Source organism: Camelus dromedarius, chromosome 3, assembly GCF_036321535.1.
Source record: "Camelus dromedarius isolate mCamDro1 chromosome 3, mCamDro1.pat, whole genome shotgun sequence".
Taxonomy (NCBI): domain Eukaryota; kingdom Metazoa; phylum Chordata; class Mammalia; order Artiodactyla; family Camelidae; genus Camelus; species Camelus dromedarius.
This window is the reverse complement of record NC_087438.1, coordinates 94,619,404-94,646,564: the sequence shown is the minus strand read 5'-3', so window position 1 is coordinate 94,646,564 and position 27,161 is coordinate 94,619,404. Positions and strand designations below refer to the sequence as shown.

The window sequence follows — 27,161 nt, the reverse complement described above, 5'->3', positions numbered from 1 at the left end:
CTGCAAAGGATCTGGAATAGTTTCAGATGCATAGTGAGTATATTAAGTAAGTGCTGATTCCCTCCCAAACACACCATGAAAAATTTACTTTTTATCTCAGTAGTGTATTTAACCAATTAGTAATCACACTATCTTTATAAAATGAATTAGCATTATTTAATTTTAATCTAATGCCCATTTTCTCCTAAGATAATATAATATAGTAGAATTCAAAGTGCACTGGAAACTAGAAATTATTTATTGAATCATAATATGATCTTATATAGTGCTAAAAATAGAATATAATTAAGCCTGCCTCTGTATCTGTATTTTGTTTATACTCTTAGGTTCTAATACTAAATATTTTTTAAAATATGTAAGATGAAACAGCAACAATTAACAATATAAAGTTGTAAATGACACAATTTAAGATATCTAAAGCTCAATATTACACATTTATTTAGCAAGCCAAAATATGACTTCAAGGAAGGCTGAGGAACTTCTCTAGAAATCAACTGAAGTTTTCACCATATCAACTATCTAATCAACAAAGCAGTGTCTCTGCCCTATTTACAAGTTCTGGTTTTTCAAAGTTCTCACACTTTTTCAACTGTTTCTGCTGTAATCCAGAGAGTCTGCAAACGATAAAATATCTTACCTCAAACATTTCAGCAACGCATCTTAAAATTTACATTTGCATAGACAGAGAGAAGCTAATCTTGCTGATGAAAAAAAGTTTAAAATCTTTGATAGTCAGTTACCACAGAGGCATGACATCAGGGAACCACATTCTCCCCAGGCATTTGGAGACTTCAGTGTGGATTTCGTCTAGGCTATGATCACCATCAGGGATCAAAACTTCCTCCATTACAGACAGCTGGGTGAGCCTTCTCCCACAAAGTCTTACAAACTCAATGAATGCACTGCAGCTAACTTCACATTCACTGAGGCCCAAGGCTGTTAAGTTTTTACAGTGTTCAGCAATACAAATAAGTTCATCATCAAGAGCCTGAAAACCATTAGCACACACCACTAACTCGATCAGTCGTGGACAGTTAAGACCTATCTGTCCCAGAACTGCTTTGCTTACTGAACGACCAAAATAAAGGTGAGTGACAGGGGTTTCTTCTCTGAAGAATGTCTCCAATTCCTCTTCATATAAAAAGAAATACATAACAACATTAACTCCAGGGGAGTGTTTAGTAAGTGCATCCCAGCTTTGCTTTTTAATAGAATGAAATTCAATTTGTCCAGGATTTTGACTCACAACATCTATTCGAAGATGCTCCAGGTTAACGTGGGTCTCACTTGAAAGTGCCAGGAGGAGTTCATCACTTAGCATGTAATAATTCAACGCCAGTTCTCTAAGGCCTTGACAGTGATCAGCTACACAAAGGATTCCTGCAGGAAATGGGAGAAAATTCTTAAGAACAAAAAACACGTATACTGATGTAACACTTTATAAATTTAAATTTGATATTAGTTTTTCATTACTTGCTAAAATATTCATCTAATGATTTCTGAGGAGACGGATGCCAAGATATATATGATTAAACATATAATAAAATATAAATATAACTAAAATATTCTTAGGAGAAGCAATTTAAATTATATCTAGCTTGTACATTAAGGCTTCTTTTGAAAAAAGATTAATAAATTATGTTTCATAAGCATTTAATTTTCAATAGGAAATTGTATTATTACTACTACTATGATAAAAAAATCATGCAAGCTTAAAAAAACATAACCTACCATCAGATGAAACATGAGGACAGCTACTCATTTTGAGGTGTCTTAGAGTATCACTATTATTGGCCACGAGAATCTTCAAAGAAGGATTATCCACTGGTGTGTCTTCAATTTTGACTGACGACAATGATTTTGAGTTGACAAAAACAACTGTAAGCGCTGACACAAAATGAGACTTGGATGGCAGTTAAGAAAAAAATTATAAAAACATTATTTAAAAATCTACAGCTTCAAGTAAGTAATTCATTAAAACTATTTATATCAACATATGCTTATAATACTGTAGCAAAATAGCAATCAACCTATTACTGCTTTTCATAGAGCCATCAGCCAGTAGAAGACACTTCTTTAACAAAGTATAGTTTTATACTTTTACAACTGATAAATGCAATGGTGAGAAAGGAACAAGTTTCAAAGAGTTCATAAACATGTCTTCCATTATTTTCAATCTTAAGGATTTCTTTTCAATATTTAAAGGGCATAATTATATTTATTTCCTAGAATAGAGGTTGGCAAGTTATGGTCCACTGGCCAAATCCAGTCCACAGTCTGTTACTGAACGGCTCATGAGTCAAGAATGGCTTTTACATTTTCAAATGGTTGGAAGAAAATTTTTAAAGAGTAACATTTTGTGATATGTGAAAATTACATAAAATTCTTCCAGTGTCTATAATTAAAGTGTGACTGTAACACAGCCATGCAGCGCTGTTCATGACTACAGTGTTAGTGGTAAGAAGCACTGCAGCACTGGAGGTGAAGCAGAATTGTATGACCCACAAAGCCTCAAACTTCACTGTCTGGACCTATTCAACCCCCTGGCCTAGAAGAAATAGAATTCCTATCTGTTTTATTCACTCCTGCATTTCCAGCACCTAAAACAGTCTCTGGCACATGTAAAAGGTCAGCACTTACTGTTAGTGAACAAATGAATAAATGATGTCATATTTTTCAGTGACATGCTTTTTGCTAGCAAATTATCTAAACAGATACATTTTGAAAACTTTTATTAATGTTTGGAAGGTAGACAAACTAAACTTTATTTTCAGTTTGACCTCAAAATGGGTAGAATTTCACAAATTTCTAGACTCAGCATTTTTTTCACTCAAATAGAAAGTATAGAAACCACATTCAGGCGTGCTCATGTTTTCTTTTTCAAAATTAATTTGGAGCCTATCCAAGGCTCTATTGTCCCTATCAGAATGACCAAATTGGTTCTACGTCTTAATTCATTGATTAAAAGACACTGGTTTATATTTATTGTAAACGGATTTTTATTGGACGGCTAGACCTCTTGATTTAAATTTTATGATGTCCAAACTTTATTAGAGAAGTAGAAATACATTATTCTGTTTCCTTAAGAAACAAACATAAGGTTTATTTTCCCTTTAATCAACTCTCAATGGTCTCTTTTAGTCCTGAAGGACACACTTAAACACTAGAGTACATATTTCATTATAGTAATAATATATTAGTATAGGACTTCTTATGACTAGCAAAATGCTTTATTTTTACATTAATTTCCCTCGGTTTACAAATGAAAAAAATCCCTCAGAGAGATCCACAATTTTGCCAGAAGCCACAGTGCTTGCTCATTTTGCCATGGACGCAGAGCTTGAAAGGAAGGCTGCTCACCAGTGGTGCCTCACCCTGGTGACTGCACCCGCTAACCTAGAAGCTGGCAGTGCAACACAAGAGAGAGCTCAGAATCTAAGAAGTCCAAGCTCACCTGATTCCCTAGCTCGTAAACAAGAAAATAACTGTTTCGAAGCAGTAAGTTTTTATCTGATTACTCACATTACTTGAATCCCCAACTGACCCATTTTTACTGTGTATCTCTTGAAAAGATTAACAGGCTAGCAGAAGTGCTTGCTAATAGACAGCCATGACCCAGTTTATGAGAAAGAAGATGCTACTATTCTTCCATGCTCTTCTACAGGAAGGTTTCCATTAGCCAGTTTTACTGACAACCTGTTTAGTGCTTACTGTATATCGGGCACTACTCTAGTTCTGAATTTATAATGGTAAATAAACAAGACAGAATCCCTGTCTTCAAGGAGTTCATGTTTTTGGTCTGAGAACAAGAGAATAAACATGTTAAATAATTTCAAGTACTGACGAATGATATAAAGAAAACAAAACATTATAATACAGCAGAGAGTAACTAGAGGAGAGGGTACTATTCTAGCAAAAGTGGTCAAGGAAGGCCTCTCTGAGGAAATGACAATCAAGTTGAAGCTGAATGAAGAGAAGACAGTTCCTGTGGCAGAGACTGCTGGCCGCTTCCTAACAACCATCTACCATCCTTTCTTCTTTGGTAACCTGGTTCCAATTTTTGTCTGGGCACACTGCCACCCAGCTAAAAGACCCTCCAAACCTCCCAGAAATTGGTGTGGCCACAGAGCCAAGCTGACCAATGAGACAAACAGAAGCAGTATGTGGGACTTAGGGCAGGTCTTGTCATACTGATGGCTTGAAAAGGGGAGGGCATACCCTTCTCCCCCCATTTCTTCCATCCAGCTGTCTAGAACAAGGACAGGATGGCTAGAGCTCACAAAGCCATCTTGGACAATGAAAAGGAAGAAAACACCTTGGAGAGCACAGAGCCTGGGTTCTAAATAACTTCATAAGAGCTACAAACTGTGGTACCTATGGATTTCTTCAGTGTTAAGAGGAATAAACTTCAGTTATGCCTTTTAAGCCACTGTTGTTTTGGAATTTCTTCTATAAGGACTCAAACAACATCGTAACCAGGACAGTACATTAGTTACATACTACGTTGTCCCACTTCCTAAGGAGAGACCATAAAATCACAGGAAGGACATCCATTGCTTGCCCCATACACGCTACATTCAAAGTAACAAGTAAACTGGAACTTGAAAATTCTAACATTTAAATTTTATAGTAATGACATCTACTGTGAAACAATTATTAAAATTACAAAATATATTTAAAGAATGAAGCCATGCATAAGCTATTTGACAAAAATAAGTGCTAGCCAACAGAAAACTGCTTTAAATAATTCTTTGAATACAAAGAGGGTTATGGTTTGTTTTCAGGATAAGAATTCTTTTTGACTAGTTCGACAATATTTAAGGATGCTAGTATATCTCACAGAAAAGCCTAGCATCTTTACCTTTGACACATTCATAAAACTTGGCTTGGCTGTTGAAATCAAGCCCAAGGTCTGGACAGAACAATTCACCAGCTGAGAAAGTATGTCACAGGCAGCTTCTGCTGACTCAGTACTACTATCAACCTGCAAAGACAATTTAAAAGTCTTAATTTCCTGAATGGAACTTATCACAGTGTTACTGGCAATTAACTATTTAATACAATTTAATTGCAAAACTGTACTCATCCCTTCAAGCTATAAAATAAATTAGTATTTTTTATCTATACATGATGTCTCAGAGGAAAAGCGAAAAGTGGAGATGATGACAAATGAACCTTCTAAGCACTTCATAGTTCCAAATCTTGTACAATTTCCTGCATTTTAATAATGGCAGCCACATGAAGGAAATGGAAGTTTAAATTATTCAACTCTAGCTCAAGTTCTACATCTGAATCAATGCAAATAACAACAGATAAGTAAGAAATAGTTTGGGACAAAAATTCTGCAAAATTCATTGGCTGCTTCAATATAAAGATGTAGCTATACAAAAATGTTAACAAAACGTAAGTCATTGTTTCTAGTTAATGCTTATTTTTCTTACCTTAAAGCTGACATACTGGAGATGGGCAGCATGCTTTTTAATGATCTGCTGAATGAGATCAGGATGCGTGGAGTTTAAGTATGAAGTAGCTGACTGGTTCAGTTCAAACTCAAACTTTCTCCAAAGGTCAGGAATATGAAAAACCTCATTCCATCTCCTACATACAGAAGATGCACGGGCCCGGTCTATTAAAGGAAGATACTGAAAAACACGTAACACCACATGGTGAGGCAAACTGCCCCAGTCTAGCAGAACAGTGTACACATGAGTCTGGTTGAGAGAAGAGTAGAGCCCAAGTTTTGGCTGTTTCACTGCTGGTGAAGACTGGACAACTTTATTTACAACAGATAAATTGTTCCTCTTCATTCTGTAAGCATTAAAAAATGGTTAAGTGACAATCTCGCCCACATTTCCGTCATATATTTGTGCTTTAATTGTATGGAGTAACAGTAACAGAAAATGAAAAACAGTTTAAGACAATTTTAACAGTAATCCTCCACTTTCACGCATTGAAAGCTACTACTATGTGCCAGGTAGGGATACAGAGGTAAATAAGAAGGAACCTGTTCTCAAAGAGCTATGGTGATATGGTAAAATACAGTGGCATATGCCATCACTGAAGTCAGCACAAGCTGCAGTGGAAGATTAAGGCAATGGCATGTGTTTGCGTTTGTACATGGGAGGGGGTGGTTGGGGAGGCTTCCAGGAGGGAAAGTTCAAGGAAGCAGTGTATGTGCCCAGTTTACTTCTAGTCACTTATTGTATTCTTACTATCACACTGCAATTGTGCTAAGAACTTCTGGGGGTCTGGGAGACAGTAAAATATAATTGAAAGCATAGATCTGGGTAAGTCCTTGCTCTGCCATTTACTAACCATGTGATCGTTTCTGAGTAAATTAACTTAAGCCTCAGTTTCCTCATTCTGAACAAATTTCATTACATTATTTAAATCTGAGCACAATTCTAACCAAGAGTCAAATGACCTGTGACAATTTTCAGATGGCACCCGGGACGGGAGCTCTAGAGAAGCTGGATGTAGCAGGGACAAAGTCTGTGTGAGCAGCACACTGGGTTCTCAACAGCAAAGGCATGAGCATCCTTCCCCAACAAAATAAAAGGGTGACTCTCCAGGTATCAGTCAGCTTGAGATACAACTAAGTGCCAACAAATTCCAGGTCTAGATATTCTGGAGTATGTAAGGTTATCTTGTACATATATTTTACATAAGAATCCAAAGAGTTTTAAGTATACAATTATTTGAGAGATAAAATAATTATAAGAATAGTTCTGAATTCTCTTTAACTTTTGTTCACTATTTAACCCTCTTTTCACTCTTGAATGTTAGGAATGTATATGTGGAAGATTTAGCGTCACAATTTCAAACATACCTTCAAATCGAATGAAATAGCTATTTAATATGTAAATATCTGTGTCTTGTGAGTCACTCTGTCTGATGTGAGATATTTCTTAACCACAACACAGAGTTGGATCCCAAAAGCAGGAATAACCTATAAAGTCACTGAATAAAATGAATGGTCATCTTTAGGGTTTGGGGGTAAAAAAAAAAAGGGGGAAAAATGTATCTCAAGCATCAGGCAAAAGAGCTACTACTACGTACGTTTTAATCTGACTAATTCAGTTATGTGCACATAACTGAGCAATACAATGTAAAATATATGACACTCAAGACATCAATAATTCAGATCATATGTTATTCTTAAAGGGCTAATTCCCTAAAATGAAGTACAATGGCCTGGGGAAGGTAAAAGAATGTGTGTAGGGCACATTAATTAAGATTTTGCTGGTAACTGTTTTATTTGGTAGCCTACAGATCTGACAGTTAAAATTTCACTAGCATACTGTCAAAAAAAAGTTATCCCTAATATAGCCCCTCATTAGAAAAGCAATGAAGCCAAAAATAAAAGACTTCATCCAAATGCTGGGTTAGCAAACTGCCTTGGAGTTCTAAACAAAGGGATTGTGCTATATATTAAAAGTGACTGCATACAATACAGATTGAATGTTAAAATGGTTTGTTAAAATCATTCAACTGCCAATTCACTGACAGAATCACCATAAAATAACTAAAGGATATTATGTATCAATAATTCTATTAAAAATGACATCTTAATTTCCTTTTTTCTTGTGTACATTAGTTTTCAGAGTATAAAACCCATCCACAAATCAAAATTTTTATATAAAATAATTTTGTATCAATGAGCATCAGTAAAAAATATTTTATAATGCAAGACAAATTGATTTTTATTAGCTTGAAAACCCTGATATAAAAATTCCTACCTAAACATACGCAATCATTTTTCAAAACTGATCATTTCTTTTTCAAATTACCAGCTTTCTTCCCTAAAGAAGTCTTCCAAGTTATAGCTCACTCTGAATGAATGAAATGGAGTAAGTGCTGCCATGGGGTACTCACCACCATCCATCTGATTTCACTTCCTAGCTTGGCAAAACACCACTAGAACACACTCATCAGCGTGTGTAAGTAAAATCCAATAATTTTTATGCCTAGGATACTTATATATCATTGTATACATTCAAAGATTTTCTCAGGAAATTGATTCCCAAACTATTTTTTTTTAACTGAGAAGAAAACTGGTCCATTAAAACAAACAAATAAACAAAACCCTAGCCTTGTGAGCGGAAATACTACAACACTTGCAGGAATTACACGTGAAGCTCTACTCAAATAGAAGGCTGTGGATCAAACAGTCAAAGGACTCTGATAATTCACATTTTAATAAACATATATGGGGAAGTATTACAAAATGTTCAAGGTAGTCCACGATTACATTTTTATAGGCTGTGTAAATCTTTCAGTTCCAGTTTTCAACAGCACACAACATCACTTCAGTTATAAAACAGGCAGACATGACTTCTATCATTACCATATGAATATAGTTTGACTAGTCTGCTGCTAACATAACATGAGCTTCTGCGGTTTTTACACTTTACACTTATATTGATAGATACAATTGATTCATTCATAATCCATTGACTCATATTCTCTTTGTAGTTTGATCAATTTTAGGTAGACTTGTCAGAGTTTGGAGCAGTCTATGAACATAGAAGAAAACTGTAACAGGTCTACACCAGGATAAAACTCACTGCCTTGGCATGATGAATAAATGTCATAAAGTAAAAATAAATAAATAAATGCATTCTACTACTTTTTAAAGCCTAACTCAATTAGGGTAGAGGAGGCAACCTACTATTCCACTAAAAACTTCTCTTAAATCTCTACTGCTTACCACCTGTCATCTCTCAACTTCTCTCTGAATCCCACTCCTAAAATAGAACTCTGGGGGACAGACAGAGGAACTGAGACAGCTCAACATCCACAGTGATTTCCCCACTGCCATGTGCTGTTCTCTTATTATTCAAACCATTGTCTTCCAGATAATGGCAAGATCAGCTCTCTCCCCTTTACATTCCACTTCAGAAGTAGGCAGGAAGGAGCTATCGGGTACACTTTCAGAGAGACACCACAAATAAGAGAGAGACAAGCCAAGTGACTTGTATTTCCCTCATCAGATGACATACAATTTTACTTACTGCAGAAACTTTTCTACTGAGTTATCAATTCAGCTAGTTCTGTGCGTGCAGGCCAGTCTTCATGCTAGAGAACACCAGAGAGATCTGATAAGGGTTTGTAAATAGGGAATCACTATCTAAGACTCATTAGAAGGTGGTGCACAAGCCCCAGTCTCAGATCAGTTCAATGGAGTCTTAAGAATCACATGAATTACTTCCCTGGTTGCTGAAGTAACTTGACTGCTGCTCAAGTTACTATATGAAATTGTGAGGGCTAGTAGAAGACAAAACCAGAATACAGGACCCCATCAAGTGATAAGCCATACTTTGGAAAAGGAAGAGATGAACACACTTACACTGATCACAGTTCTAGAGTGGAGAATAAGTTTATTAGCATTTGGGAAAAAATGTAATGATGACTCAAAGTCTACTTGGTGGTTTCACTGACCACCCTAATCCAATTTCCTTTTTCTGACATGTTTATTAATTTGGTGGATAGGGTGACCATGTGAATCAGATCCTCTAAAAGTATCAAAAAAAACTCCCACAGTGTTCTTGAGGGAAAGATAAAAACATGTTAGACCAAGGACTGAATATCCAAAGCCAACCTAGTGGCAACAATGGAAGCAGCTATCTTCTGCACCATCACCAGGTTCTTCCAGACTTGTTAAATGAACACATGGAAGGCACTTTTTAAAGTTTCAACTTATTAATAGTCACACTAGAAATCCTGTGTAAATATTACAGATAACAGAAAAAAGATCCAAAACTATGGAAAAGGTTAGATAACTTTGTTGGAAGCAGCAAGATGACAATGAACAGGAACAGAATAATGAGCAAATGGCCTTTATTTAAGCTACTTTTCTAAGGTGGCACACTGAGAAATCAGATTCCTGCCATCACAGGCAGATGGCCTCTACTAAGGGGACTGAAGTCCCAGTCATCAGTGCAATGACCAGGGAAGTATGGCCTGGACGGGAGAGCTGAAGATTTATTCCAAAATATAGCTTTGAAACACACAGCCTTCTAATAAAAGAATAAACTGTGCTTAGGGGCAATATCTCCTCCCACTAAATATAACCAGAACAGAGGACAAAATATAATTTTTTAGGGATGTTGTTAAAAATATTTATGTACTTTGCAGCCTACATGTCCTGTAAGTTCCCTGCTAAATCTTTTTAGAAAATTATATCATCATCAAAGTTTCAACAAGACAAAAATAACTTGAATTTATGTCAAACAAATCTTTCCTAAAGCAGTGATTGCCAACTTTTTGGTGTTCTCACATTTTTTCAGTGATTTAGCAATTTTCTATACCCTCTCAATAGTCTCTCTGTGGTACTGAGACATATTTATTAAAAAAACAATAAACTATGAATGTTAAAATAGGTATGTTTGCTTTTAAATGATTCATATGGAACTTTAAGTTTTCAAAATACATGTGGATTCAAAACACCTTTTGAGATGCAAAGAGAGGGGTACATAGAAGGTGAACTGGGCAATCTGTTAAAATCCTTGAATGGGGGCTCTCTAGGCAGCTGTTCATACCCCTCCATCACCACTTTGGAAGACAGGGAGAAAGGAGGCCCTCCACAGGGAAGCCTTCCAAAATGGAGAGAGCCTCATCTCACTGTTGGATACACCAAGGGATCTAATGATTAATACAAAGGGTTCAAGAAGGCATCTTGCAACATTCTTCTGAGAAAATAATCCTAACTGTTTCAACTCCATATTTGGGGGAAATTTTCTGGACACATGTGCTAAAGACAAAACCAGTACACCTAAAATAATTTAGAATTTTCCAACTCACAGGGGAGGTTCGAGTCCACTTTTCTCTCGGACATGCCTTTGTAAATATAAACTCTTAACAAAATCCTCCTGTAAACTCAAACACTTCAAGTAGTCATGCAAAAGCAACTGCATGTATCAGTAATCACTTAGCATTTCCAGCAACTACACATATTCAAGACGTTAGCTAATGCATTTTGAGAGAGGTTAGGACTAATACAATCCTTTCAATGCTTACCCTCCAAGGATGAACAAAATTCGGGGAACCTGTGTTCCAAGCTGGACCCCGTAGGAAAACCACAGCGGGAAGAAACGAGCCACCAGAGGCTAAAAGCAGACAGAAGACCCTACACCTCAGGACAAATCAAACATGAGGTCGGGTGTTGGAGTTGGGATTGGGTGAGGTTGGGGGAGGCGCGGAATGGGGTCGCTGCCAGGGGTCCCCCTACCCTCTCCCCGCCTCGGGCGGCCACCGGTGGGCAGCACGCCGGCTGAAGATGCCAGGGCACGCCTCCCTGTTCCCGGAGAAAGCGCGTTGGCCGCGGGGGCCTCCGGCTCCCCAAACCACCACCCACCCGAGACAGGACCCCCGCTCTAGCCCGCAGCTTCCTCTAAGCCAGCTAGGGTGCAATTTTCGCAGAACGCCGCGCCCGCCAGAAGAAAAGGCTACCTTGAAACATAACCGCATGCCTTTCCGCGCGTGCCCCGGCGTTCGCGGGCCGGGCTGTGGCGGCGGGTCCCGGCCCGTCCCGTCGGCGCTCGGAAAGGTTGCTCTGAAGCCGGCTGCGCTGGGCAGAGGCGAAGACTCCAGCGCCCGCGGGCGTTCCTCAGGCCCACCCCCAGCCCTGCCCCGGGACACCACGCATGCGCGCAGCTTCACTTATTGCTAGAGGTCCTTACGCACCGGCTCACACCAGCTCAGGGGGTCCCGGGGCGCCCCCTTAGGTGGTGGGTAGGCGGTTTTCTGCCTGTCGACCTTCACCTAAATCGCTGTGACCACCTGTGCGGTGAAACAGATGACCAGCCTCCCCGAATGGCAGTGAACTGAGAGTTCCAATTTCTAGAACTTAACCTCCCCGGCAAGTGCACCCATAATTAATATGCAAATACTTGAAAGGAAACTTAAAATATCAAAAGTGGTAACAGATCTGTGGTAAATATTTCTGTTATCACCGTCCTGTCCTGTGCCACATCCCATTCCATAAGGATAACCACTGTTCACTGTGTAAATTACTAGACCTTCGGTACACACACAAAAGTATCCAGTGGAAAACAGACTCTATCACTCTTATTTGTTAGTTTGAAGAAATCTGAGATAAAACTATATATATATAATGTTATGGAACTTTTTTTGCATACTCTTTCACGGACATAGTTCTCTATCAACACACATCGATCCCCTAATTTTTTTTTTTTTTACAAACATCTTTATTGAGGTATAAAATAAGCTGCACAGAATTAAAACGTACAATTTGGTTAAGTCTGGACATCTTAAAATCATCACTGCACTCAAGATAATGAATATATGCGTATCTCCCCAAATTTCCCTTATGCCCTTCTGTAATCCCTCCTTCAGCTCCTTCCCCATCTGCTTTCTGACAGTATAGATTAGTTTGCATTTTCTAAAATTTTATGTAAACTGAATCATGGAGTACGGACTCTTTTTTTTGGGTCTGGCTATTTGTCCTCAGCATGATTATTCTGAGATTCATCCATGTTGTTACATGTATCATAGTTCATTTTCTTCTATTGCTAAGTAGTATTCCATTTTATGGATACACCATGGTTTGTTTATACATTCACCTGATGATGGACATCTGGATTATTTCTAGTTTTTGGCTATTATAAATGAAGCTGCTAAAACATTACCATACATACCTTTGTATAGACATATGCTTTCATTTCTCTTTGGCAAACACCTAGTATAGAATAGTCGCATTGTCTAATAGGTGTATGTAAGATTGCCAATGTGTTTTCCAAAAAGGCTATTTACATTCCCATCCACAGTAGGAATTATAGTGGGCATTACAGCTCCATTTCCTCCACATCCTCACCCACACATTTTAATCTAATAGGTGTCCAGGGGGATCACAATGCAGTTTTAATTTCTATTTCCCTAACGAATAATGCTGTTGAGCACTTTTTCATGTGCTTATTTACCATCTGTATGACTTCTTTGGTGAAGTGTCTGTCATAATCTTTTGCCTAATTTTAATTGGGTTGTCTGTTTTCTCATCATTGAGTTTGGAGAATTCTTTCTATATTCTACATTCAAATTCCCTATCAGATATATGACTTACAATTATTTTTTCCAGTCTGTAACTTACTCCTACTCCACTTTTGAAGAGCAGAAGTTTTCATTTTTATGAAATTTATCAATTTGATCTTTTATGGATCATTATGTCAAATCTAAGGAATCTTTGCCTAAGCAAAGTTCACAAAGATCTTCTCCTACATGGTTTATAATTTTAGATTTTATGTGTAGGTGTATGATTCATTTGAGTTAACTTTCATGTATGGTGCGTAACTTTTGTGTGTGAGTTGAAGTTCACTTTTCTGGTATATGTATCTCCAATTATTTCACTACTAGCTTTTGAAGAGACTACTGTTTTTCTCTGTTGCTTCTGCATATTTGTGGGAAATCAGTTACTCATGTATGCATGGGTCTATTTTTCAGACTATTCTGTTTAATTGATATATTTGCTCATCTTTATGTCAATAACACACTGTCTTGATTTCTGTAACTTTAAAATAATTACTGAAATTAGGTGGTTTTAGCCCTCCAACTTGTTCTTTTTCAAAGCTGTTTTGGCTGTTAAATATTCCTTTCATTTTTATTTGCATTTTAGATTCAGTTTGTCAGTATCTACAAAAAGACTTGTTGGGATCTTGCTAGAGACTGCCTTAAAACCAGAAATCAATTTGGGGAGAACTGACATCTTAAAAATATTGACTCTTCAAACCAATGAACACAATATATCTCTCCATTTACTTGAGTCTTCTTTAATTTTTCTCAGCAATCTTTGAGTTCTCATACAGGTCTTGCACACATTTTTTTTCAGAGCTATCCCTAGATATTTCATAATTTTTAATAAGCTATTGTAAATAGTATTTCTCTGTATATTTTAAGCTCTAATTATTTGTTGCCAATATACAGAAGTATACATTGATCCTGTATCTTGCAACCCTACTAAATTCACTTTTTAGTTCTAGGATTGTCCATTGGAATCCAGTACATTCCATTGGATTTTCTACATGGACAACCGTATCACCTGTGAATAAAGACAGTTTTAATTCTTCCTTTCTAATACACATGCTTTTCTTTTCCTTTCTTGATTGCACTATACCTACAGTACAATGTTGGAGATTATTGGTGAGAGCAGACACCCTTGGCTTGTTCTTGATCTTAGGAGGAAAACATTCAATCTTAAACCAATAAGCATAGTGTTACCTATAGGCTTTTCATGAATGCCCTTCATCAGGTTGAAGCTCCTTTCTGTTCCTACTTTGCTGAGAGCTCTCTTCTTTTTTTAATGAATAGGGGATGTTTGATTTTTTCAAATGCTTTTTATGTATCCATTGAGATGGTCTTATGCTTTTCTTTTTTAGTTTGTTAAAAAGGTGAATTATATTATTGCTTTTCAGATGTTAAACCAACCTAGCATTCCTGAGATAAATCTCACTTGGTCATAATTTATTGTCTTTTTATCTATTGTTAAATTCAATTTGCTAATTTTTTTTTTTTAGAATTTCTACAGCTATGTTCATGGGAAATGTTGATCTGTAATGTTCTTTGTTTATAGTATTCTCAGATTTTGATATCAAGAAATACTGGCCTCTTAGAACAAATTGGGAAGCACCTCCTTCTCTTCAATATTCTAAAAGAGTTTGTGTAAAAATGGATTATTTATCCATTAAATATTTGATAGAACACACCAATGAAACCATCTGGGCCTGGAGTTTATTTTGGGGGAAGATTTTTATCTACAGATTCAATTACTTTCATAGATACAGGGCTCCTCATCTTATCTGTTTCCTCTTGAATGAGCTTTGGAAGTTTGTGTTTTTAAGGAAATTTCTCCATTTCATCCAAGTTGTTAAACTGACTGGCATAATGTTGTTCATATTTTCCTATTATTCTTTTAATGGGTGTAGTATCTGTAATGATGTCACCTCTCTCATTCCTGATACTGGTAATTTGTCTCTATACTCTCTTTCACTCTTTCAGTCTGGCTAAAGTATTGTCAGTTTTATTGGTTTTTTTCCAAGAACCAGCTTTTGGTTTCATTGATTTTCTGAATTGTTTTTTCTCTTTTATATTTCATCGACTTCTGTTTTGATCATTATTTCCTTTGTTTATTTTGGTCTAATTTGACATTCTTTTCTATAGTTTCTCAATGTAGAAGTGGAGTTCATTCATCTGAACTTTTCTTCTATTCTCATATAGGCATTTAGTGCTATAAGTATTCCCCAAATACTGCTTTAGTGGCATATCACAAATACCTAAGTTCAAGGAGTTCCCTAAATTCAGCCTGGGTTCCTCCTTCCTGTATAGTAGTTGAGAAACTCTCTCATGGCAGTAAAAGGGGGGCACTCATAGGGCTTCTGATGTCTTGTGTCTTGAAAGCTGTTGTTTCTAATATTTTGTCTCCTCTCCTTCCACTTTTTCCTCCCAATGAGGGTAAATCCAGTTCCTATTTCTCTATCTTGGATGAAATGAGAGGTCTCCTCCTCTTATTTTGTAGTGGCTAAATGAGACGTTCCCCTCACGTGGAAACATCACAAGTCCTTTAACTATTATCCTACTGCTGATATTTAGTTTTTACTATTATGAAGATCATAAGTCTTTATGCACTTCTGTGAATACTACTGAAGAATATTTCTAAAGTTGGAATTATTGGTTCAACTACAATAGATTTTGATTCATATGGCCATGTCTAAAAAATAATGTTGGCCAGAAAATTGTGATATACTTCATTTCAAACTAAGGAGCACAAAATTACACCAATAACATTTTTTTAAAAGAGCATCTCTGTATAGTCCTTTCATAGGAAGTATTATTGTCATACTATGAGCAAATACTGATTCTGGTGGTTTGAATCAGGGTGGTCTGGGTTATCTACAGTAACAACTGCAAATCATAATGTTTTAACACAAAAGTGGTTTGATTCTCAGTCATGCTACATTTCTCTAATTTTCATAATTCAGCTGGGAGCTCTGGTCCCTGTTGTCTTCATTCTGGGACCAAGGATGATGAAGCAGTTTCTATTTAGAAAGTTATCAGTCTGTCACACAGGGGAAGAGACATTGTGGGAGGCATACACTGTATCTTATGTGTCTAATCACATGTCAATTCCATCCTCATTTAATTGGCCAAAGCTAGTCAAAATGGTCACATTCAAATTTAGGTGGCTGAGAAAATGCAATTCTATACCTGGAAAGAAAAACCCAGGATATCTGGGAACAGCGCTAATGACTGGCCACATTTGTAAAGGTGTACAATCAAAATTTCACCAAAAATATTTTCAAGCATAAAAACATGTCTCACTTTGAGGAATTACAAAGTTCAGGAAAGGATAGTCCCTAAGACTGCAGTCACTTCTGACACCAACTGCAGATATCTGGGGTCCCCGAGACCATCTTGCCTCTGACACCATTCAGGGGTCCTCAAGACCTCCCTCAGATTGATAATTTACTCTAAGGACTCACAGAACTCACTGAAAGCTGTTATACTTATGGTTACAGTTAATTACAGTGAAAAGATACAGATTAGAATCAGCCAAGGAAAAGAGATGCATTGGGCAAAGTCCAGGAGAGTTCCACATGTGAGTTACAAGTTGTCATCTCCCAGTAGAGGCATGGACAGCACTAAATTCTCCTGGCAACAATATATGACAATATGCATGGAGTGCTGCCAACCAGGGAAGCTCATTCAAGCCTTGGTGTCCAGAGTTTTATTGGGGCTTGGTCACATAGACATGGTTGACTGCCTATGTGACTGATTATTCTCCAGCACCTCCAAAGGTGGAGATGATACCATGTGGCCCAAAGCCCTCATCATAAATCACACTGTTAGACTGTTTGGTGTGGCCCAAAGACCCAGGCAAACAAAGACACTGTTATCAGGCAGGACATTCCAAGGACTTAGAGATCTCACTGCAGGAGCTGAGGGCAAAGAGCAGCCCTCTCGTTGGGTAAGGATAACTCTGTACTACACAGGGATTAAATCATATTTGATTCAACATCATTTTAGAGCCCTACAATGAAATTGTTTCTGTATCCTATTGGAAGAAAAATACATTTGAATTATATCAGTAATATTTGCTACCTAATAAAAAGTCTTTATTTTGGTAACATGATGGAAAAAAACAATGCCACATTTGCCAAACATATTATCTAGATAAAGACCCTCCAAGAGTTGTTTTTGTTATAGTTTGTCCCAATTGAACCCTAATATCAACGTAATTATCCTCTGAATAATAGTAATAATTATCCTCTATCCTGCCTTTTATTAAAAAATTGTTTTTTAATATTTTAAAAGATATATAATCAATTTTCTAAATATGTTAAGACTTTATGCTTTCACTTCATATTCCTTTAGACTAAGCTTTTGCCAAAGGAAAATAGTAAAGTAAAAATTAAGGCTTTTCATTTAAAAATCAGAAATGCCAGCTAGTGCGTCTCAAAATATTGAAGAACTTTCTGCTGTTTGCACTGTATTCAAAAACAGTATGAAGCCCCTGTAAAAAGAGGAATTATGAAATACGCATTTCTAAATGGGTCAGGGTTAGTCATCACTGATAATACTGATTCAAAGGCACTACCCTGTTTTGAAAAGTGAATAAAACCAAGGGGATTGGGGATTGCATGGAGCTCAAGGATTGATAAACATCATGTTCTATCTGGTGTAAGGTAGCTCTGTCTTATGCCATCTTGTGAATCTGAACTCATTTCTTAAAATGGAGAAGAAAAATGATTTTTAACCTATTGTTTTTCAGTAACGCTCTTCTCATCAAGCTTTATAATGCCATCTTTAAAATAAAATGTAACACTGAATTATATTTTCCAACTTTATAGATTACCTGATTTTAAAAGCTGTAACTCAAGTAAAAGATTCTGCAAATACATTTTGTTTTAAAAAGAAATAAATTAATTTATTGCTACCTTTAAACATTTTACAGAGATAATTTATTAATCTAGAGATAATTTTCTTTAGTCATTTTATTTATGAAAAGCAAAATGTATATTGTTTAGCAGCACAAATCTGGGATTACTAAGAGAAACAGGGTCAGTCATCCCAAATCATTTAATAGAAGTGGGTTAGTCTGTCGTGTTTTATAGCTATTCTGGTGACTGGCAATTTTTAAAGGCATTCCAAAAAGTGGTCATCAGCAAAAATGAAAATGTCTTAGATTTTTTTCACAAAAGGAAAAATTTAAAACAAGTATTTTTCTTATAAGGGACAGTAAACTCTTTCAATGTACTAAATTTAATTTTCTTGTTTATGACATTTTCCTGTATTAATTTAAAATCTTTGAAAAAACAACATATATCTTAAGATTGAAAATTAAATAAATAGTAGTTAAATTTGACTTACTGCTTTTAGAAAGAAAATGTTTCAAAGTGGATTTTTTTTAGTGATTATTATTCATTATCATATGGGATATACTGGATTGCCAGTCAATTCCATTGAGATCATAAAAATGGAACAACTGTCAGAGGAAATAGAAAAAAATACTATAATATGTAATGGAAGTGATTTTTAAAATGCCACAGCATAGCAGTAGAGTGGCTGCAAACACTCCAATCAAGGGCCTAAACAGAAACAGGACAGCTATTTTTTGCCAAGTTACTAAGGAGACACCAACAAAAAACGGGCTTGCAACTACCAGAAGAATTGTCAATTAACAATGATGGTAACCAGTCTAGGACAGAGAATAGTGTAAAACAACAACCTGTGAGTCACAACAGTCATCTGGGCAACATAGCCAGGTGCTCATGACAATAATGACAATCATTAACACTCACATCACCGCTGAACACATACACCTACTGCAAGGGTGCCTAGATGGCGGTATTAATTAAAGTATTACAAAAGCAGAAATTCAAACAGAGCACAGCATGTCTGGTTTTTACATTATTCTGTGTGGGCTCAATCTGTTGAGTAAAATTAAGAAGCTCAATATTTAGAGGGAGAGTTACATCTTTAAGTCTTTCACATGTGTATTCTTATTTGAGCCTTACAAAAATGGGATGAGGTATGCAAAACACATCCAATAAAAATCTAAGTGAAATCACCTTCCAGGCCACATGCATACCTAGCACTAGGTGTGGCGTGGACTCTAAGGTGGGGTTTGAGGAAGAGTCTAGTCTTTAGAGAATGCAAAAAGCCCTGGGTTTAGGAAGAACAATTTTCCTCCAGGAGCGGGGAGTAGATCTCATGTGTGAGAGTTGGAGCTATTTTCCTCCCATGATGATGGTTCACAGCACGTGTATTCAGCTGGGATGAATCTACTAAAAGAGTTATTTTATATCCCAAATCCTTGCAGAGTATTTTTGCCCTTATGTTTAATAAAAGAGGTTTTCTCTCAGAGAAAATTTTGTCACTCATTTTTCTTTATCAATATTGATCACACCTTCTTATCTTTCGGGAACTTTTCAAATCTTTGAAAGGAAATCATGACACCATCCACTACTGAACAAAGTGTGTTTCATTAAGAGCAAACTGCTGGTGAGTCATACCCTGAAAGTGAGTTGTTCTTTTTGAGCAGGATAATTACATGGGTGCTTCAGAAGAGAACCCAATCAAACTCTTATTGTATTGATGTATTTCCCTTTGGAACAGAGTTTTCATTTTCAGTCCAGAAAAAAATAACTAATATTAAGCTTGTAGACTGCCATATATAGGTGGACTTTAACAAGTGATACTGAAGATATACAACTACTTCATTGACCCCTGAGTGTAATTTAGTTGCATTTCCTTGAATTACCTAGAATATCACACTAATAAACCATAGTATTTCTTACACAACATTCATGACAACCCTAGCACTTTTCCTAAATGGTCTCAGTATACAGTTGTAATATTATCCATAAAAGATAATAGATATGAGGAAAAGGTCCTTTTCACAAACTCAAGATTCTCCTATATTACTAGAAATTGTGGGAAAAAATTTACTTTCAAATAGCCTAAATTTATTTTACATTTTTATTTTTGCTAATATTCCATAGAAATACGCTGAGTACTGTAATGACTTTACTATTGAATTCTGCAGAAAAAAAGTCCCAAATAGTTTTAAAATCAGATGCTTCAAATTTTAAACTGGTGTGCAGCTTCTTGTAAAGTAGAGGAAATGATGGAAGGCATCACCTTTATCTGATTGAAAGGCATCACATTATCCTATTTTTTCAGCTTTGGTTTGTTCTACTCTCAGCCCAAATCACAGACATTCTTCTAGATATAGGACCATAATATGTAATGATTTTTTGAGTACACTATTTATTTAATTACATCCTATTCCATGGCAAAAGACTCTGGATGCCATCTTAGGTTCTTCCTCCCTGATTGCTCTGCTCTAGCCACTCTTCTCCTGGTTGGTTCCCCCCTCCACCCAGTACTGCAGTCTCCTCAACCTCTCCACAGTAACATGACCGGGCTCAGATGGAGGGGCAATTCTCTCTATCTCTGCTGATTCTCCTGGTGATGTCAACTCTTCTCGAGGCTTTAGGCTCAATCTATATGTTACTGTCTCCCAAATCTAGATCTCTAGTCCTCAACTCTCTCTTAGATTCCAGACTTTTATATCCAATTCCCTATTTGACTTCTCTTGAATTTCCAATAGTCATCTCTAATTTATGTCCCAAGGGACTTTTATTTCTTCTTCTTCTTCTCCTCCTCCTCCTTCTTCTTCAAAACCTGGTTCTCCTGCCGTTTTCCTATCTCAGTAAATAGCAATACCACGTTTTCACTTTCACCAACCCCAAACTTTGGAATTCTCTATTTTCTTTCACATTTTACCTACAATCTATCAGCAAGTCTTCTCAGCTCTCCCTTCAAAGCATGTCCAGAATCTGAATACTTCTCAGCAACCCAACTACCACAGTCCGGGTCCAAGCCACTATCATCTCACCTGGCATGTGCAGTGGCCTTCTGACCGCCTCCCTGCCTCTGCTCTTGCTCTTAGGTGTATTCTTAATGCGGTGACCAGAGTAGTCCTGTGAGAATGTCAGCCCATGTCACTCCCCTACTTGAAACCCTCCAATGGTGTCCTTCCACTCAGAGTAAAAGACAGTCCTTCTAAGGCCCTAAGAAGCCTCCATGCCATCTGTTCTGTGCCAGCCCATCTCTTTGACTTCATCTTCTACTACCACCTCCATCCATCCCTCACTCTCCTCCCTGTTCTTCAAACCCTCCGAGTACACTCCTGGCTTCAGGCCTTTGTTATGCACTTTCCCCTCTACCTAGGATGCTCTTTCCATAGATATCTGCAGGGTTTACTCCCTTTTCTCCTTCAGGGTGTTACTCAAATGACACCTGCTTTATTTTCTCCTTAGTACTAACCACTGTATAATATACTACATGTTTTGCTTATCTATTGCTCCCACTGGAATGTAAGCTCTAGGCAAGGCAGAATTTTTGTCTATTTTATTTACTACTGTATCCTCACTACTTAGAATAGTGCCTGGCACCCAGTAAATACTCAGTGCATAATTGTAGAGTGAACGAGTAAATGATGTCTTGTCATCTCACAAAATTGCCCCAGTAGACAGAAGATGGATGGATGGATGGATGGATGGATGGACAGAGCAAGCCTATACATAGATAGGCTGGTATAATCTGTCACTACCACTCCCCAACCCCTACTCCAGGAAAAGCAGCACAAGCACCAATATAGAATTACAGACAGAACTTCCCATTTTAGGCTAAGGACAGCATATAATCATGTTACATTTCATATTTCTTAGAAATTAAGTATTAAATAATACCTTTCATTTGAACATCTTAAAATATGTTTTAAAAAAAGAGGACCATAATTACAGGTACTTGTGCATCATTTTGAACATTAGGTAGTGGTAGGAGGCTTAATGGATTCAAGATCTCACTGGCTTGTGACACCTTTGTATTGGAAAAGAAAATGCAAGAAGAATCCAAGCAGCAGTTTGACATTTACAATATGTCACTTAAGACTTAGAAAGACTATTGTTGTCTTGCTTATTAGCATAAGAAAAAAGTGAAATGACTTGTAGACTATCAACAGAGTGCTGTGGTGACCTTGGGCCAGTCAGTTACCTCAGTTAACTTCACTTGCTTCTTCCTATCTGCTCAACACATCACAGTTGAACAGACTGCGCAGAGCAGGCTCCCAGAAGGAAGTGGGTTTCACTCTTGGCACTTTTTTTTCTTAACCAAAAGTGTTTTCCTGAGGTCAAAGTGTGAGTACCACATATGCTTTGTGTTGACCATACTTACAATCTAAAGACAAGTGTTCTTTGTGAGACTGAGCCCCTACTGAGTTGCCAAATCCTGAGAATGTGGCTTTGGTGTCCTGGTCTCCTGATGGCAAGCCCCTAGCACCCCAAACCCCTTTTCTAATGCCCAGGACCCTCACTCTTCTTTCTTTCAAAACTAGCACACAGGAAAGCTTCTGATTACAGCTTAAACAAGCTGCCTTTTCTAAGATTGTTACAGGTCCTTTTGGAGAGATCAAAGGCAGAAGCAAAATGAAGTGCCAGTGCTGAAGTTTCAGGAGTCAACAAGCCAGGCTTCTGTGTTTAGGGAGCAGGACTCTGACTGCCTACACCCTGGAGACAGCACCGAGAAGGCCAAATACTCACAACCCCAGCACCCCAAGCATCTCCAGCACCTCACTGCTCTACTCATTAAAATAAACTCTGCCCCAGGGGTCAAAAGTCTGAAAGAAACTCCAACAGGCCTTATCATATACACACAGACTTTTGGAGGAACTTAGGAGTCATTTAGTCTAACCCTCTCATTTTATAGGTGAGGAAATTGAGGTTTCTGCTGTCCTGTGAGCCTCTCAGTGCACATTCCACATCTTACTTTTGTCTGTGCTTGGAAATGACAGACTGCATTTCTTGCAAAAGAATAATTCAGCGTAGTCATTCTACATATCCTCTTAGTCAAAAGCTGTGATATCTGATTGAGCTTGTCAACCAGGATGCTCTAAAAATGCTCATGTTCTAGGAATACAAATCATATAAACTTACAAGGAGATTTTCAAGTTGGACCTGAGAGGAACTAACCTGTCATCTGCTTCCAAATTGGAGTATCCCATGATCTCAAGCACCAAGTGGTAAATCAGTGTCACTTGTTTGAGGGGGAAAAAAAAAAAAAAAAAAAAAAGCAAAGGTGTGGGGAGGTGTGAGTTTTAGCGCAGATTTCGTCATAATCTAGCCATTTAACTTTGGGCAAGCACCTCATCTTTTGGGGAGATAAAAACCCTCCTAGTAAGTAACCAAACTTACTATCATCCGCTAGGACTTGGCAGAGAGATGAGCAAAGCAAATGGGCCATAACTTTACTTTAAAGGTGAAATGCTCTCCGGTTCTGTGTCTCATCGATCAGAGGCTTGGAGAAAGAGATGTCTGGGAAGGCTGAGAGCACATTTCTGCTACCCCAAGACTTTCTAGCTCTTTTCTGTGGCCAGAAAATGAACACTAGGATGGAAACCAAGAACCTTCCTTCCCCCAAACCAATTTCAGTGGTAGACACATGATCCATACTTGGACAATGATAGTACCTACTGCCTTAGCAGCAGAAATAGGGCCAAAGGATAGCCATGTGACCAAAGCAGATCCATGCTCAGATTTCCTCAGATTGGTATACAGATCTTGGGAAACAGTAGTCCTTTTCTCTAGAGTTTATAACCAGGGTGATGCAAGCATGAATTACAGTGGCTGTTTCCTTTGGGCACACAGAGGAAGCCCATCTAAAGGAACAGCAATGAGCCCAGCACAGAGATAAGCAGAGCAAAAGAAGAGACAGTGTTCCACTGATGTTGTCTAATTCCTGGATCCAGCCATGCCTGAAGATGCTTGACTTGAAAAATTCTCTTTTCTGCCTGAACTAGCTTTAGCTGGATTTCTGTCACTTTTGATCAAAAGAATCCTGAGTAATAAATCCTCTAATTTTTCATATGAGGAAAGTGAGGCTCACATGGAAGGAATGATTGACTCAAGGTTACACAGCACATTGGGGACAAAATCTGGACCTGAAATCAGATCTACTGATTTCCATTCCAATGCATTTTCTACTGCACTCTGCTTCATATACTCTATCTTGCAAATTATTCAACATTTTTTGAATGATAGTACAGGTCTTTTTCCATACCATACGGCATCATGGCAAAATCCACTTACTTAAGCAAAAGATGGAGGACGGACAATTTATCAAAGATTCTATGATATGAGAAGAGAGCTTAGACTAACTGATTTCTGTCTAGGTTAGTCCAAATAAAAAATTCAACCATGTCAGGGTCAAAGGTATAAACCATATACTTGATTTTTTTTCTTTTTTCTTTTTCTTTATTTTTTTCTTTATTTTTTCTTTTTCTTTTTTTTCTTTTTCTTTTTCTTTCTTTTTTGCCAGTGGAACATCTACTGTATTCCAGGCACAGAACAGGGTCCTTTATAAATGTTTTCATGTGCAGCTGACTCATACTGGGCTTCATGCATAGTTGAAACTCAACAGACATAGGAAGGAAGGAAGGCAATACAGGAGAGAAAGAGGAAAGAAGAAGAAAAGTAGAGTGGGTTTTAAGTAAAAATTGTTTTTTCTACTGCTCAACAGAGCATATATTTAATTAGTATCTTATAGTAATCGCAACACATGTCCATGAAACCTAGTCTGCTGTGCAACTACAGCTTTTCCTAAATTAAACAGAAGAAACTGTGAGAAAAGAAACCTCAAGTCGGAGCCTCAGACCACAAGCCTATCTTAGGAGGACTGAACATTAGGAGCAAATGAAGTAGCAGAAGATGATGACTCCCGATAATTGTCCTAATTGTAGTAGTTCCGCGAAGTGTTATGACACGGCTCAGTCACAATCAGTAATACTCATTTACAAGGGCTGTGGAGTAAACTGTGTGAAAGTGGGCAGTTCTGGGATTTAATAACACAATGAATAATGCTTTAGAAAACCTGAATGCTTGATGACGAATAGATGTTAAGATTATTTTGTTTGAATTATTGTTTAGTATAAGTTATAAGTTATATCATTCTTTGTGATCAGACTTTTAAAACCACAAACAGGATGCAGACAATTGGAAAAAAAAAAGTTTCAGAGTCAGAAAATAAGACGGTCATCAGGAGGATGTGCGTTGCCTGGCTTTGTAAAAGTACCCAGCCACATTCAAACTTGCTCTTTTCTAGTTTTAATTCAGTAATGAAAGACAACACGCTGAAAGATTCCTTAGTAACATAATCACACAACTGAAGGGCATCTTTTACCATGTTATATAATTTAGACATAAAAAGGAAGAGGGGGAGAGATTTCACTATCAACCTCATCAAATTAGCAAAACAGAGTATACTATGTGAATTACTTGTTAAATAAGTTTTTCTTTAGGTAAGAAATCCTCAGCCTAACTCTTAGGGTAATCTAGACATCAATAGTTTCCATCAATGGTTTTATATTCCAGGCAGAGTACATTATAATCACTATTTTTGAACTTAAGAAATATTGGTAAAATTTTACTTAAGAATGACTTTTATTAAGATTCACTGATGGCTCTGATGTCAACCTGCCATGCTATTTACTACTGAAAAGTTTATAACATGAGTGCGTGGTTCACTGTCTGGCAAATTGCTCACTGGTTTCCTGTGTTTATTCTTCCATCTGTATGCATTTAAGGCTTGGCTTTGCCAGTCAGCAGTTTGCAGTCTTTTTATGAGACACCTACAACAGCACCACATGCAATCTTCATCATTCATTCTTTAATTCAAACGTCCATTCAAAAAATATATGCCATTCACTGTTTGAGACTCTGAAAAGAGAAGTGGACCAGATAAAAATGGTCCCTGCTTTTGGAGCTTTTATTCTTGAGAGAGGAGACCAATGAATATGTGAAAAAGAAGATTTTAGAGGTTGGTAAATGCTATGGAGAAAAGAAAATAGGTAATATGATAGAGAGTGTGGGAGGAAGACAGTATGAATAGGGGCATTTAGAAAAATCCTTACTGAGAAGGAGACATCTGAGCTCAAACCTGGATGACTAGAAGGAGCCAGCCTGCATTTTCCAGTCTGAGGGAATAGCAGGAGCACAAAGAACAGACTGGCATCCTACAGAAGAAACAAGTCAGCGTGACTGTGAGCATGCATGATGAGGCTGGAGAGGTGAGCAGAGGGTCCCAGCATGTAGGGCACCATGGGCTGCAGGGGCAGGGGCAGGGGGATCAGAAACTCTGTGCCAAGGGTTTGGAGAACACCAAGGGTCTTCAAGCAGGGCAGTGATATCCGATTCATATTTTTAAAAGATCACTCTGACTGCCAGTGGGTGATGGACCATAGGGTAAAGCTTAGGAGTGAGGAGGGCTGCTGGTTCTGTTTTTGTCATTTGGATTCTATGCAGGGGAAGCAGGCAGAGCAGGTGAGCAGGGTTGTAATCCAGTTTTTGCACCACTCACCAAGCCCTGCATCCAGCATGGGGCTACATTGACCTGTAGAAAGGGGTATCTTTTTCTACCACACATAATGCTCCATATAGGTAGGAAGCAGTCCCACTAATGAGAACGGGGGGAAGATACTGTAATAGTCTTTGCAAGGATAACAGTTAAGGTGGAGAAAGACAAGTGGGTTTTGCATATGTCTGAAGGAAGAGCTGGCAGGACTTACTGATGGATTAGATGTGAGGGGTGAGGGGATAGGAGAAATCAATGGTGATTCTTAAACCCATGGGGCCTGGTGCTGTCACTGACTGAGGTAGAGAAAACTGGGAGTAAACCAGGTGTTTCTTTGTGTATTTGTTGGTCTTTTAGGAGAGGGGTCCAGAATTCAGTCTGGGCTAGGATTAGTCTAATATACATGTTAGATGTCTTTTAACAGTCAGATTTATGAGTTAAGGAAATTTTTGGTTCCATTAAGTGTAACTCAACGATGCAAAGAAATCACAGCCTCTTCTCAGATCTCCTTCATGATTCCTGACCCATGAGGGGATGGGGGCAGGTGGAGGAAGGGAACTAGAGTTAACCTAGTCTGGGATTCTTCAACTGAGGGAAGAATTTAAATAGATTCAATCTCTCAGATTTCCACCTCATCACTCCTCTCTTCCTCAAGATGGTAGGAGCCCACGGTGCACTCCCAGCAGTACCTGGAAGGAGTCTTTGTACCTTTTGGTCCCTCTCCCTCGTCTGGACTCTAC

General features: G+C 37.7%; 1 protein-coding gene across 1 annotated transcript in view; it reads right to left on the bottom strand.

Moving 5' to 3' along the window:
- Positions 1-415: 415 nt before the first annotated feature.
- FBXL21P (F-box and leucine rich repeat protein 21) overlaps positions 416-27,161 on the bottom strand; it is a 33,738-nt gene continuing 6,992 nt past the window's right edge. The window contains exons 2-5 of the mRNA XM_031449077.2: positions 5,442-5,808; positions 4,862-4,984; positions 1,732-1,903; positions 416-1,380 (exon numbers count right to left, since the gene is read on the bottom strand). Of these exons, the coding sequence (XP_031304937.1) occupies positions 737-1,380; positions 1,732-1,903; positions 4,862-4,984; positions 5,442-5,807 (1,305 nt within the window). The 5' untranslated portion in view covers position 5,808 and the 3' untranslated portion in view covers positions 416-736. The remainder of the gene's footprint in view (positions 1,381-1,731; positions 1,904-4,861; positions 4,985-5,441; positions 5,809-27,161) is intronic.